The 14,294-nt window shown below is 36.0% G+C and overlaps 2 protein-coding genes across 5 annotated transcripts in view; both read left to right on the forward strand.

The window, feature by feature from the left end:
* Positions 1-6,830, forward strand: part of LOC110380103 (uncharacterized protein) — a 48,008-nt gene extending 41,178 nt beyond the window's left edge. For 2 of the 4 annotated variants that reach the window (XM_064042899.1, XM_064042900.1), the window contains exons 15-16: positions 1,353-1,438; positions 5,285-6,830. In XM_064042899.1, coding sequence (XP_063898969.1) covers positions 1,353-1,438; positions 5,285-5,463 — 265 coding nt within the window. In that variant the 3' untranslated portion in view covers positions 5,464-6,830. Of the gene's footprint in view, positions 1-1,352; positions 1,459-5,284 lie in introns of all 4 variants that reach the window. The other 2 variants (XM_064042902.1, XM_064042901.1) reach the window with 2 other exon arrangements.
* A 596-nt stretch (positions 6,831-7,426) lies between these two features.
* LOC110380108 (large ribosomal subunit protein mL43) lies at positions 7,427-10,650 on the forward strand. The gene is made up of 3 exons (XM_064043067.1): positions 7,427-7,671; positions 8,877-8,983; positions 10,273-10,650. The coding sequence occupies exons 1-3, from the start codon at positions 7,535-7,537 to the stop codon at positions 10,590-10,592; spliced, it is 564 nt and encodes a 187-aa protein (XP_063899137.1). The 5' UTR covers positions 7,427-7,534; the 3' UTR covers positions 10,593-10,650.
* Positions 10,651-14,294: the final 3,644 nt, after the last annotated feature.

Consider the following 14,294-nt stretch of genomic DNA (forward strand, 5'->3'; position numbering starts at 1 on the left):
GTCAACTCCCGGATCTCATTCTTAATAGGCGCCAATTCCTTGATGACAACGCTGATTATGGTGCTATTAAGTTTTTGGAGCATGGCAGTGAACTCAGATTCGACCACCTCTTGCACTATAGTACGCACATCTTCAGCCGTAATTGCTGCGGTCTGAGGTGGCGAATTCAATGCCATTCTTTTGTTTCCTCTTGTAGTAGAAACATTCCTGTTCGGTTTAGCGGTCTTAGAAGCATTAGAAATGGCATTTGTGCAACCCGAACAATTCCACTTGTAGTAAGCCTCCTCCTCAATAGGGATTTCAGGCATAGACAGACAGGCAAAATGAAAAGACCTTTTGCATTTCATACAATTTATAAATTCTTTGTCATCTTCCAATTGCAAACGATCGCTGGTACAACAGCCCCACGATTGTATTGATGAAGCCATATCCTTTATTTATTTTCGGTAATTAAAAACAGCACAGCAATAAAGACCCTCCCACAGTTTCGAACAAAAGTAAGTTGGCAGTAATAGTGGTAAGCAAAACCAAAAGCACACTAATAAAGGCCGCAGCACCGTCCGTTCAACAGAGTTCGCGAGAAGAATGTCATAAGCGCCGTGCAAGACGCGGCGCTTACGCGTTTTAGCACCACGCACAGATATAAAACAACTGTCGGTAGGCTGGATAAATAGTGTATGATTATTTTGTCTATTATTTCTAAAAAATTACACTATAGCACAAAATTATTAGCACAAGTTTATAGCAGTGGACACCTTCTACCAGGTTAACACTATCACCAGCACTTTTTATAAGTTTATGCACTGATTTCAAAATACATTAGCGGAGCGACAACAAAGTAGCAGTTACGCAGGCAACGTCCGATAACTTTTTGGTAAATGGTGCAAATCACCGTAAATGGTTTTGGTCTTCAACTCTTTTAATTGGTGTAGATACTAGTTTCACCGGTTACTGATAAAGTCCCAGATATCCTATCAGGAACTCACCTGACAGATAAACTATAACTTTTAGCTTCACATGTCTCGGATAGCAATATCTGGCAGTTTAAAGCAGCCTTTATCTGGTAGATAGTCATAACTATCAGATAACTGACAGAAACCAGTAAGTCTGACACCAGTCTTACCAAGGGGTACTGAATTGCTCGGGTAACTGGGTTGAGGAGGTCAGATAGGCAGTCGCTTCTTGTGGCACACTGGTACTCAGCTACATCGGGTTAGACTGGAAGCCGAACCCATCATAGTTGGGAAAAGACTCGGGAGACGATGACATTTTATCGGTAACCAGTGAAACCCGGGTTCTTACATTAAATGCACGAGCTTAAAACACTATCTCACGCACTCTTTCTCTCCTAGCACTCCAAAACTAGGTGCTCGCACTAGGGCTGACGGCTGCGAGACTGCGCCCCCCGAGGAGACGCCAGCGGAGCCCCGGCGCAAGGGTATGTCACCCTGTATATAGGTGAGCACTTTTGTGGCTATAGTGTGTGGAATGTTCGGGAATAAACACCCTGTGTTGCGTAGTGGTGGGCATAATTTGATTTTATTTAAAAAGACATGATAGTAAAATTTCATAATTATTGGTAATCCAGGTTTTCCATTGATCAAAATCCACATAGACCTTCCAATAGTAGTTAGATCCAATAGTCTAACTAAAGACATGTCATGATGTTGGTCAGTAGTTTGTTAGTAGAATGTCATAATGACCAGGTTAAAATATAGGCTTTCATATTTAAGATCAAGCCTTTTGACAAACCCAACTGCTGAATGAAGGTCTCAAGAGAAAAGAAGATATGTGCATTTATCACCAAAAGCACACTAGCGATATTAGACTTCTTTTGTACATAGCTCACAACTATCCAGTAATTTCACTAGAAACTTATCTACGTAATTTAGTATAGATGTTTTGTGCATTAAAGGACAATGGGCACAAATATATGGGACCTGGTATACCTCACCAATAGGAATGTCATATATATCATTGGATAGGCCTTTTTATGTAGAACAATATTTACTATGACAGCTTTGCTGAAATGTTTGTCCGTTCTGAGATATAGATCAAAAACTGTGCAAAAGTTAGAACTAAGTAATCTATTGATACCTCAAGTTTTTAAAGGAAAATCTAAGTACTAAATGGCAATGCTGCCAGTCTTTTGGGTACATTACCCAGTGACAGCGATGAGGAGCAATTTTTTGATGCCCTGTATTAGTTTTAAGTTGTATATATATATAAGTTTATTTTATTTTCAATTAATGTAAATATTTTGTGAATAAATAAGTACTAATAACTTTAAGTCTTGTAAGTACTACTGTGCCCGTTAGGATCCATAATTGTTACTATTATGTAGCATTTCAACCTTTTATTGTACCAACTGGATGTTGGGCGTAGTGAGAAACCGCACCAATAGGAAAGTCATACATATCATTGGATAGGTCTTTTTAACTGGAACAACATTTACTATGACAGCTTTGTTCTATTGCTTGTCCGTTCTGAGATATAGATAACAAACAATCTTAAAACTGATGCTAATCAATACTGTAATCTGATTTTCTTTCATACAAGACTTACACTTAGTAGTTCTTAGATTTTCCTTTGAAAACTTGAGTTATCAATAGATTACTTAGTTCTAACTTTTGCACAGTTTTTGATCTATATCTCAGAACGGACAAACATTTCAGCAAAGCTGTCATAGTAAATATTGTTCTACATAAAAAGGCCTATCCAATGATATATATGACATTGCTATTGGTGGGGTATACCAATCTGCCCATTGTCCTTTGCACACACAAGTAAAGCTCTCCCGCCTTAATTAAAAGTCATGTATAACTTGTGCTCTGTGCTCTTTTATCTACCTCTAGTTTAGGAATATTTAATGTGTTTGCCTGTTACACACTAGTTTCATTAATATCTATATCAAAATATGCCCAGCTCTATCTATAAACTCAGGTGCCGTGTTAACCAAAGGTATTGGAACTACTCATAATGTTGTCTTAAAGGTATGTTTCTTGTAAACCTAACTATACGTTGTACAAACTCGACTCTGCCTTTATGGTAAAGTATTTGGTGGTGGCATCTTAAAAGGTAGTTAAATTCTTGTAAATATGATTGGAGACCACTCGAACAATGTGTTTAACGAGTGGCAGCTCGATAAAAAACTATTCCTTATCATATATACAAACTTAAACTACTTATCTTTATACAAAACTAAAAATAAAATACTATATACAAGAATGTATATAATATAAACATAAAACATAATATAAAAGAGCATCGATCAGGCGTCGAAGTATTCCTCCGCATCACTGTCCTCCGGAAACGTGCCCAGAAGACTGGCTGCATTGCCACGTTGAATGGCAATGCTAATTCTTTGTCCAAAGAATAAGCCAGCCCTCTGGTCCTTATTCCTTATTCCTTATCAATATTGTCATAATGTTTTCCTATATTATTTAAAATGGCCGTTTTCCCGCGGTTTCACCCTCGTCCTGTGAGGGCTTGCACTGGTACCGGGGTAAAATATAGCCTATGTTACTCGGTAAGAGTAGCTTCCCAACAGTGAAAGAATTTTCCAACTAGGTTCTGTAGTTTCAGATCCTTTAGGTTACATGTACAAACAAAAATAATGTATCCTCTGTATTATATTACTAAAGATTTTTTTTCTTTATTATGTTAATTTTGGTCACCAGTTTAATTTAAAATTTCTTGGTCGGATGGAGTCGAGAAAATTTTGAAGCCTAACATTTGTGCTAAAAATGGTGTTTTATTTATTAAAATTTTCTAAATACAATTTCGTCTCTTATTTTAGACAAAGAGACCTTTTTTATTGTCTGTCCTGTCCCAGCCGAAAACAGCTTCTAAAAAGCACACAGGTTTAAATATTTTTGTGTTTAGATAGATTTTACTACTTTTAAGTTTGTTTCTAGGTAAGCAAACGAACGTTTTTATTAAGCGTGAAGATATTAAGAATGATTTGCACCATTTAACTATAACGATAACCAAACCATAACCAGCCGTATACTTGCCGCGCATTGCTCACATCGGCGATTTGACTACTGAAAATGGTTCGGTTATCGTTATAGTTAAATGGTGCAACTCATCGTAAATAATTTTAGTCAGTTTTTTATCGTACATCAGCAGACATTTTCAAAGAAATAATATAATATGAACATAACTTGTAAAAAATCTGTTTGAAAAAAGCAAGCTTGCAGCCAATGTGTATTTTAACTATTAGTTTTACTAGAGTAAATAACTCTCGCTGGGTTCAGTAAGAGTTAGTTGGTAGAAACAGTTATTGTGACTTCAATTAAGACCATTTCAAATATTGCTTTTCATATGTAAGTAATTTACGGGCATAACATTTAAATAAATCATGTAAAGAACAAATCATGATTTTTTTTCACAATGGCTCTATCAACTCATTCTACTGACTAAAATGAGTACACTCGTAATACTTTATACTCGTAATACTATATATGTTGTAAATAATCTCATTAAAAAACATAGTTTTAAATTAACGACGTCTTGTTAAATTAGTTTGGTTTTCGCGCCAGAATTTGTCGAAATGACATTGACGATTCTGTACCGTCAAACCATAAACTTTTTTTATGTCAAAATATTTTAAAGTACAGGCCTGAATCTGTCAAATTTTACCAATCGAATGTTAACCTTCCACTATTGTGATAAGGTTGAAAATCTATTGAAGAAATTTGACATATTAAGGAAGGTTGATATACTGTCTATACTTCGCGTACCTACTTCGCTCAATTCTGGTGTGAATAATTTTTAGTTATTTACTTTAAAGGCGACGTTTAAATTTTCAAAATTAACTGAAAGCGAGCACAATTTCTTGGCCTAAATTCTCTGCTTATCTATCTCTTTATAACTTTTAAATGAATATTGTTAAATAGTCGTGTACATAGATGACAAATAGACACTTAAATGTTTGATTTTTAGTATTAATAATTATTTTTAAGCGGTATGAGAGCGGCTTTAATGAAAGAGTCCCATACACGAACAGACTTACCATTTTTTATTAAGACAATTTCCAAGATTGTCTTTTCTTGTCTGATTAAGAACCCACATTTCAGAGGAATTTAGTTAATTAATAAATGATGAAACTGATTAATCTTAGTAAAGTTTCACCAAAATCCATACAGTAATTTTTGTGTGAAAAGGGAATAAACTTCCATGAATACATATAATTTTACAATATTACTGGCACCGCTCTATCACCGCTCTCCAAGCTACCAAAATCCAAAAAAAAACTGACTTCTATCTCTGTCATTCACAGGTGGGACTCTTCAAACTCCCGAGCCAGTCCGGAAACACTCGATGTTACCCGAAGCCACGTTCGCGCGCCTAACGCCCGTAGAAATTCAAAATGGCCGCCGCCGGGCCAAAAGCGTTGACTTACCAGCGGTCCAAGTGCCAGTTAGAATAAAACAATTGGAAGAGAGGAATAAAGAATAATATTATTGATAGTTCTCAATGCACATTGTCTGAGTAATTGTCTGAGTAAAAACATTAATAAGATCCTTTGCACCATTTAACTATAACGATAACCAAACCATAACCAGCCGTATACTTGCCGCGCATTGCTCACATCGACGATTTGACTACTGACAATGGTTCGGTTATCGTTATAGTTAAATGCTGCAACTCATCGTAAATAATTTTAGTCAGTTTTTTATCGTACATCAGCAGACATTTTCAAAGAAATAATATAATATGAACATAACTTGTAAAAAATCTGTTTGAAAAAAGCAAGCTTGCAGCCAATGTGTATTTTAACTATTAGTTTTACTAGAGTAAATAACTCTCGCTGGGTTCAGTAAGAGTTAGTTGGTAGAAACAGTTATTGTGACTTCAATTAAGACCATTTCAAATATTGCTTTTCATATGTAAGTAATTTACGGGCATAACATTTAAATAAATCATGTAAAGAACAAATCATGATTTTTTTTCACAATGGCTCTATCAACTCATTCTACTGACTAAAATGAGTACACTCGTAATACTTTATACTCTTTTGCTAATTCGTCTCTGACTCCGAAGAGAAAGGGTATAAAAGTATACTAAATATAAAACTAAGTGCAATAATAAATAAGTATTTATGTTTCTCATTATTATTGTTAAGGTAATATAACATTCTGACAAAGGAATTGATGTGTTACTAAAATAATGTCTGCCTTTTTTTCAATACTTCACTTAGCATAAATTAAACCAAGCCCTTAAAAGTTTGATTCCAACATTTTCCCTTTCTTTAGTTTTTCCGTTCATCTGTGCCTCAAAAATAGGCAAAGTCAGACAAAACCTTAATAATTTTTCCACGGTGTGAAAAAGTAAACGCAACAAATACCGATATTAAATAACACCTGTTTAACCAACTAATTAAATACAAAAAAATATAAATCAAAATACCTACCTATACACTTAGTTATTATCCGCCAAAAAATGTGGTGATTAAAATATGGTGTAAAATGTGGTATTTCTTTGGGTCAGCCCAAAGAAATTATTTTTTTATTCTCATTAATTTAATTTAAACTAATGAGAATAAAGAATAATTTTCTTTGCTGGTTATACTTTATATTAAATACCAAAATGGCTTAAGTACAGAAAAAATCTAAAATAAAATATAAGTCCCTTAGACTTTTTTAATCTATCCTCATGTCGTCAAGTGACTAGGCATCTTTATTGTATTATTACTATAATCTGTTGACTATGGTGCGTGAACTAATATGCAATTATAATGCATTCTCGTGAATAAAATGGAAGTTGTATTTAATCGTTGACTGTGTACATATTATATGATTTTTGTAATAAACTTTTTGAAAGTATGGGGGTGTTTCATTTTGTGACTTGTCACACTAGCCTTTGTCTTGGTCCTGAAACAAACAACGTGATAGATACTTAGGTGAAATATTGTCTTGTTAACTTATACAATAAAATATAAGATGAAATTAGAATTAAAGAGTCGTGGTGGGCTAATAGGTAAAACACCAAACTCTCAATAGTATGAGTGAGCAGATTCGATTCCAGATCAGGCAAGTACAGTCAACTTCAGGTCAGTGGTAACAGTTTTATAGGAAAATCGTACTTATTACTATTGAGTTAAGGTGCATGACAGTTACCACTGATGTGCGGTCTACCGTACCAATGCAACTTTTCTTAGAGTGTATGTTTTTTCTAAGGAGCTAATGATAAGATTATAATATTTGAATATCCCGCTTTAGTTGTGAAAGTCTCATACTGATCATAGATTCTTACCTGCTATCTTTTGTAAAGAAAATAATTTTCTTGTCAACAGACGCTCAAGGTTTAGTTATATCAAAATCAGCAAATGAATAATTGTTTGTATAGTCTAAATATTCAGTGAATTCAAAAATGTTTACAGCTTTTTTTAAACGGTGGCCACAGTAGAAATGAAACGCAACTTGTCAAATGTGTCAATGTCATGTGTCACAACACTTCTTAACCCAACATAACCTCAAAACTAAAAGACCTAAATAAAACCAAATAATTTACAAAATATTCACTAAAAATGTCGGCGAAAAACATGTTCTTGAAGCCCGGGTTTGTCCGGGCACCATTGCAGAACGGTGTCGGCCGATATGTGTGTCAGTTACAGCGAATTGTGCTTAAATTCTGCAAATCTAATGGCTCTAGTCGCGGAATGAGGTAACTATAGTTTTAAAGATTACTATATTCTGTTTACTTTAGCTTTAACCCTAGAGCCCTACACCTATTTTACCATCCTATTTTCCTACAGGGGGTGCTCGAGTACCCCAAAGTAAAAATGTGATTATTTTTGGAAAATAACATATAGTTGAAATGTTTTATAATCATATTTCTTTCTTAGGCAATTGAGATCACAAATCAACTTATAAAATTAATAACATTTATTAACAAGAACATTTTTGGCACACTTTTTGTTGGAGCTCCAAGCAAATAGGGATTTGGCACTTATTGCACCTGGTCTTGCATTTCCGGTCTTTATTCCTGGGGCACATTCCACATCGTCCTTTTTTTTGATGGACAGGCATGGCCCTTGCTGCTGGCACATCTTTTTTCAGGATACCTGCAATTACCTCCTTTACATCCCTCCTCAAACTTGGGGTTTGTAAACGAGTTTTTCTAAGTGCTCATATATTAGCCCAAGTCCCAATTCTTTGAGAAAAGTTCGTTGGAATTTGTGAACTTGTCGCTAAACCCTAAAATGGCATTTGGCTAGGGGGGCTGGTTACATAGATTGCATAAATTACTCCAAAAATAATATTATTAAATTAAATAAATGTTCAAATAAGAATATCGATTTCCCTACACTGGGGTGACCAGGCACCCCACAGCACAAGTACATACGTCTACACGCAGCGGCGAACTTCGCTCGACTGATAGGTCTAGAGCGGGTACCGCTAGGATAAAATACACTGAAACGCAAAATTGTGTGAATATAATTAATAAGTGAAAAATCCAAAATAAAGTTCCGTGGGGTTCTCCAGCACCCCAGGTAGGGTTAATACTCATAATGAGTGATAATTCTTTCTGATAGCATGCTACATGCATGTGCTATTTCTCTTTTAGACTCACGAGTCGCGGACTAGCAATCTACTATTCTTCTATTAGCCTCTATATATACAAAAAATCAGTCTCATAATATAATCATGGCTGAACCGATTTGTCAAAAATTGGTAGGTTAATATAAATAGCTTAGAACCAGGAACCAGGACGCTCTCATCTCGTGGGACTTACTCTGTGCAAGCAGATAAACCTATGACCTGGGTTACTGTTCAAATTAGTTCTGTAGCCTCTGCATCCGCAACATACAGACAGAGTTACTTTTCCATATAACAATATCAGTAAAGATTTATGTATGATTTTTTCAGGGATTTCATTGAACAAGACCTTGTGGACTTTGCTAAAGTGAACCCCGGAGTAGTAGTGTACTTGAAGCCTCGCAGACACAGAGGACCTGTTGTAGTTGCTGAGTATTGTAAGTTAAAACTTTATGGTTATTCTTTATACTAAGTAGCAGAAACACAGGTCTATCTATCATAAGGTTAACCAATGCTTGGCACTGTCAGTCTCTAAGTAATAGCATCTTGTCATGACAAGTTCCTCCGTGTTTCGGAAGGCATGTTAGATTGGTGGGTAATGCTGCCATTTGAATATCTTTGGCTGTATTTCGGTTTAAAGAAATTTATTTCTTATAAAAACTTAACAGTTCATTTACAATAAGAAATAGATAATTACATTTCATAACATTATTTCATTTACCTCAGGCGCATGCTTTTAATTTTATGATATTATGATTCATTATAATTTAAATTCATTTTTAATTACATAATACTTAGGCTAAATAACAATTTATAACAATTAGAAATTTAAAAATTTATATAAAATATCAACAATTATTGACCTTCTAATAGTCTGTACATTCTAATAACAGTATTTTTTTTTCTCTGTGCTAGTGACTGTAATGTAATCTAAATATGATAATTTTCTTTCTGAAGTAAAATATTAATTATTATTATTTTCATATCGTGCTTACATATTTTCTTAGTTTAGTTTTGAAGATATTAATATTTTCACAGTCCTTTATTTCTGCGGGTAACTTATTAAACAGCTGTGCGCCCTCAAATGTTATCGTTTTTTTACCGTAATTTGTACGCGGTCTACTTAAGTCAATTTTGTTGTTATTCCTTAGATAATGTGTAGTAACTTTTTTGTTTAATGTTATATTTGTCTGTATGATATTTTCGCTAATTTTTTTTACTAGTATACATGTGTAATAAGTGTAAAGTTGTGAGAGATTCAGTATATTTGTTTTTTTATATATTATTTTACTAGAAGTTAGGTAATCATAATGCCATAGAATTTTAATGAGTTTATTCTGTATTGTTTGAAGTGGTTTCAAGTTAGTAGCGGCGGCTGTACCCCATATCTCAATCAAGTATTCTAAGTGTGACTTAATAAGTGAATTGTAAATTAATAAACGTATTTTAGGCGGTATGCAGTTTGCTATTTTTCGAAGTGAACCCAGTAGTGTGCTAAGTATTAAGTGTGACTATCTCAATAATGTTATAAAATAACTTTGCTTCACATAAGTACTTACACAATGTCACTTTTTACTCAACTGCCAAGATCTTTACACAATCTGAAATTACATAAAACATCTTCATCTTGCTATGCTCATCACAGTCCATAATTATAGCAAGCATTTTTTTTTACCTTATGTACATTATAGATGCGATAAAAAATAATTAATATAACTTGTTTCAGTAAACGGCGACAGAGTATGGATGAGCATGTCAAACAAAACACACTCCGAAATAACCAAATGGATCGACGTCCTACGCACCCAACAAGGTGACAACGCTACCACCCGTCTCCGTAAATACCAGTACACTGACTATCCATCAGTCCAGGGACCTTGGACTCCGTTCACACACAAGCTGCCCGAGTTGAATACTGCAGAGCTACCTGACCCAGCATTTGGAGCTAATAATAGATTGCCCATGTCAGCTACGGAACAGTTAAGGCTAATGTTTGAAGCACAGAAGTTGTCGGGCAAAAGTGAGGATTTGAAAACTGCGGAATAATTCTGTTTTTAGTTTAGTAGTGTGTATAGTTATTTAATAAAGTTTTGTTAGTAAGATTTATTTGCTGTTTTAGTAATGGGGACTGACACTAAAACATTTTTGTTCTACAACCATCGCAATGCAGATGACACTTGAGCTTAGCCCTACCCATCCCAATACCTTCTACTGTTGAAACCTGACCCATTAAGACATTGGGGTCATAAGTATTACATATCACAATATTGCGCTCAAAAATCTAATGATGTTTTATATGTCGGAGATGGTCAATAGTACGGACACTAAACGAGACGCAAGCGCCATCTGGTGGCGTTTCCGGTGAAACAACATTTTGGCGCGCTTGGCAGAGTCGTGGTGGTCGGCGTGGCGTCCGCGGAGCTCAGTCTTCGTTGAGTCGTCGTGTTGCACACATCTCGAAACTGCCTTTCGTTACGTGTAGTGTACCTAGTGTTATTGTAGTCTTGTGATTTTTGAATTGTAATGGTTCTTCTAACCTAACAGACAGACATGTGTTGCTGGGGAGTTTGTGCCGCCACTTCTTCTCCCTAGCCAAAACACATAGGAAGTGGCGAAGGGCGGGCGTTTTGGGGGGCTGTCTTTTGTTCTGACTAATTTGAATAAACGTTTGAGTTTTGAGTTTGTTTGACTTTTGAGTTTGTTTGAGTTATCTCTTTGCTCGATTACCCTAGCTGATGTCGGACGATAGTGCCATCCTGATGTTTCGCCTATCCGACATCAGAAGTGGGATGCAATCCGAATGCCCACATGTCTTAAGGATTGCCATGCCATTGTTCAAAAAGTGAAAAAGTGATGTGCTCGTTCGGAGTGATGTGTGGCGGCCGATGGTGGATTAGTTTCGAGAAAATTCGTCACGTGAAGACAAACTTTCTGGATTTCTGAGTGCACGATAGGCACATGCTGAATACCATGTTTTCCAGTAGGCAGAAAACAAAATAAGGAGACATCAGAATTTTAATATGAAGGTTATAGTAGAAAATTGATTAAGAATTTCAGCGAAGGTAGAAGTATGGTAACCATAGTTATGGTAATGGTATCGTTTTCCATTGTTACATGTCAAGTTAGTTATTGAGGGTATGCTAGAAAATTAACCGAATTTGTCTTTTTTTCATGTTTCAACAATGACGGTGGTTATTGTGCAATATGGCGACAAAATTATTGCGGAGCATCCCAGCTGCCTGCCAGGAGCCCAACGTGTCATGCGTGTCAACGTGTCGTGTGTTATCGTGAGTTAGGAGTGTTGGTGCTCGTGCATCTCCGTGGCTTCACGTCCGCGAAAGCCTTGCTGTACTGCGCGCCATAGCGATGTGTGCATCGTCATGCGCGTTGAGGCGTTGAGTGGAAACCCAGTGAGACCGATCCATTTTTGTTTTATGTTGAGGTTATTTGTCTTACGACATTTATTGAGAGGCAGTTTCAGTCTCGTTGATTGCGCTCCCACTGTGCTTATTAATTAGTGCAGAAACCGTGAACCTAGGTTTGATCCCAGAGTTGAAAATTATTAGTTACCTGATCTCATCAATATCCTAAAGTTAGAATTTTTCAGTTTTTGCGTCATTTGATTGAATTGTGCATCAGACTATAGACTTTTGGTAACATTTTGTGCTAAGTTGTACCAATGATGGATACCGGAGTGACTTAGAAAAGACCCGTTAGCCTGTGTGATGGCATCGGGGTGATCAAGAAGAGACCTGTATAAAGTCTGCGGTACTATTGTTTTTATTGTGTTAAGCTGTACCTATGATGGGTATCGGGATGACCAGGAAGAGACCCGTATACATCTGTGTTACAGTTGGTGTCATGTCACTGTGGTTGTGGTCCCTAGGAGGCCAGGATGGGCTGAGAGCTCGGCTAAGGGACAACGGTCATGTGAAAACTAGCCATTTAGTAATTTACAAGTTGAGTCTGACTAGCAATTCGATCTTTCTTTGATTTCGTGCTTAGAATTTAATGTAACTAGTTTCTTCATTTGAATAGTGATTGCTATTCTTTAAATCTGTAACATGTGTGTAGGTCTTGCTATCTTACGTAACGAGAAGGTTTGTTGTTGACCCATATGTTGTCAATATTTATCGGTTGCCGTGTTCGACCGTACCAGTAGTTATTTCGTAGTCGTAGCCCGGTAGAAATCGGTATCTCTTGAGGCAACTCGAGTAGTCCGTGGGTGCGCGGTGTGCGTTTAACTCTGGCGGAGGTCGTGGTCTATGGAGACCGTAGCGTGTAACCGCAGGGGTGGTGTACACGGGCTGTCCACTGGGTGGACATGCGTATTAAGTTTTGTGTGAGAGCAATGTGATTGCTTTTCGGCTGGATAGCCGTGGTATTAGTTTTTTTTACTTGGAGTTTTCCGTAATCTTGGAGTATGTCTACAGTTCTAGTTATGATGACGATGGTACATGGCTGTGGTATGTGTGTGTTGTGATTTAGCAGTTAAAGCATTACGAAGTGTAGAGCGTAGAGTATTTTTACTTTCCCCTTGTACCTAGTGTTATTGTAAAGAGTCTTGTGATTTTTGAATTGTAATGGTTCTTCTAACCTAACAGACAGACATGTGTTGCTGGGGAGTTTGTTCCGCCACTTCTCCCCAGCCAAAACACATAGGAAGTGGCGAAGGGCGGGCGTTTTGGGGGTCTGTCTTTTGTTCTGACTAATTTGAATAAACGTTTGAGTTTGTTTGACTTTTGAGTTTGTTTGAGTTATCTCTTTGCTCGATTACCCTAGCTGATGTCGGACGATAGTGCCATCCTGATGTTTCGCCTATCCGACATATAAAACATTACAATAAAACCCAAATCTTAATCACATCTCAACAGGTTTACCCATTTTACCATAAATGTTATTTCATACATTCTGAAACCCAAAAATATCACAATCTAAGGACATAATATGGAATAAAAAACCAGAGCATATTTTCCAAATTATTTTATTTAACAATAAAATCTATTTACAAAAATGTACAACATTGAAATTATAATTTTAATCGTTATTACATGTTGTGAAAACCTCGTACCTAAAGGTATCTTTTAGAACAATTTTATTTTGAAGTATGTACTGTCAGCTTCAAAAGTAACTGAACAAATGAAAATTTTCAAAACTGAAAACATCGTGTCGTCGATAACACCAGAGTATTCATCTACATTTATTGAAGTTAATTAAATGGCATTGGTGGTATGTATTTAAATATGACCATTTACGTTAAGTCAGTCGCTCCTTGTAAAACACTGGTACCCAGCCGCATCCGATTAGACTGAAAGCCTACCCCAACATAGTATGGGAAAATGTTCGGGGGACGATGGACACCATTTACGTTATGCAATTTTGAAAATTGTAACTTTTTCAGCAACTTTTGATACTAAACGTATTATACTTTTATAAATTGTATCTTTTTCAAGACTCATTCACGCAACATCGCAAAAACGAGGTTTTCACTGCACGTAACAATACAAAAATGATAAAATTAATATTTCATTCATCATGTCTTTTCTTATCCATTCACATAGACATTTTATTTTTTCTAAATTCCGTATCACAAAATTAAATTCATATAATAAATATTGCCTACAAAATTGTTTATCTCAAGATTTATATTTATTAAAGTACTAGCTTCCGCCGCGCCGGCGGCTTCGCCCGCGTAGAGTTCGGTTATATCGCGTTTCCAAGAGAATTCTTCAAAAGTCCGGGATAAAA

This window comes from Helicoverpa armigera, chromosome 30, assembly GCF_030705265.1.
Source record: "Helicoverpa armigera isolate CAAS_96S chromosome 30, ASM3070526v1, whole genome shotgun sequence".
NCBI lineage: Eukaryota > Metazoa > Arthropoda > Insecta > Lepidoptera > Noctuidae > Helicoverpa > Helicoverpa armigera.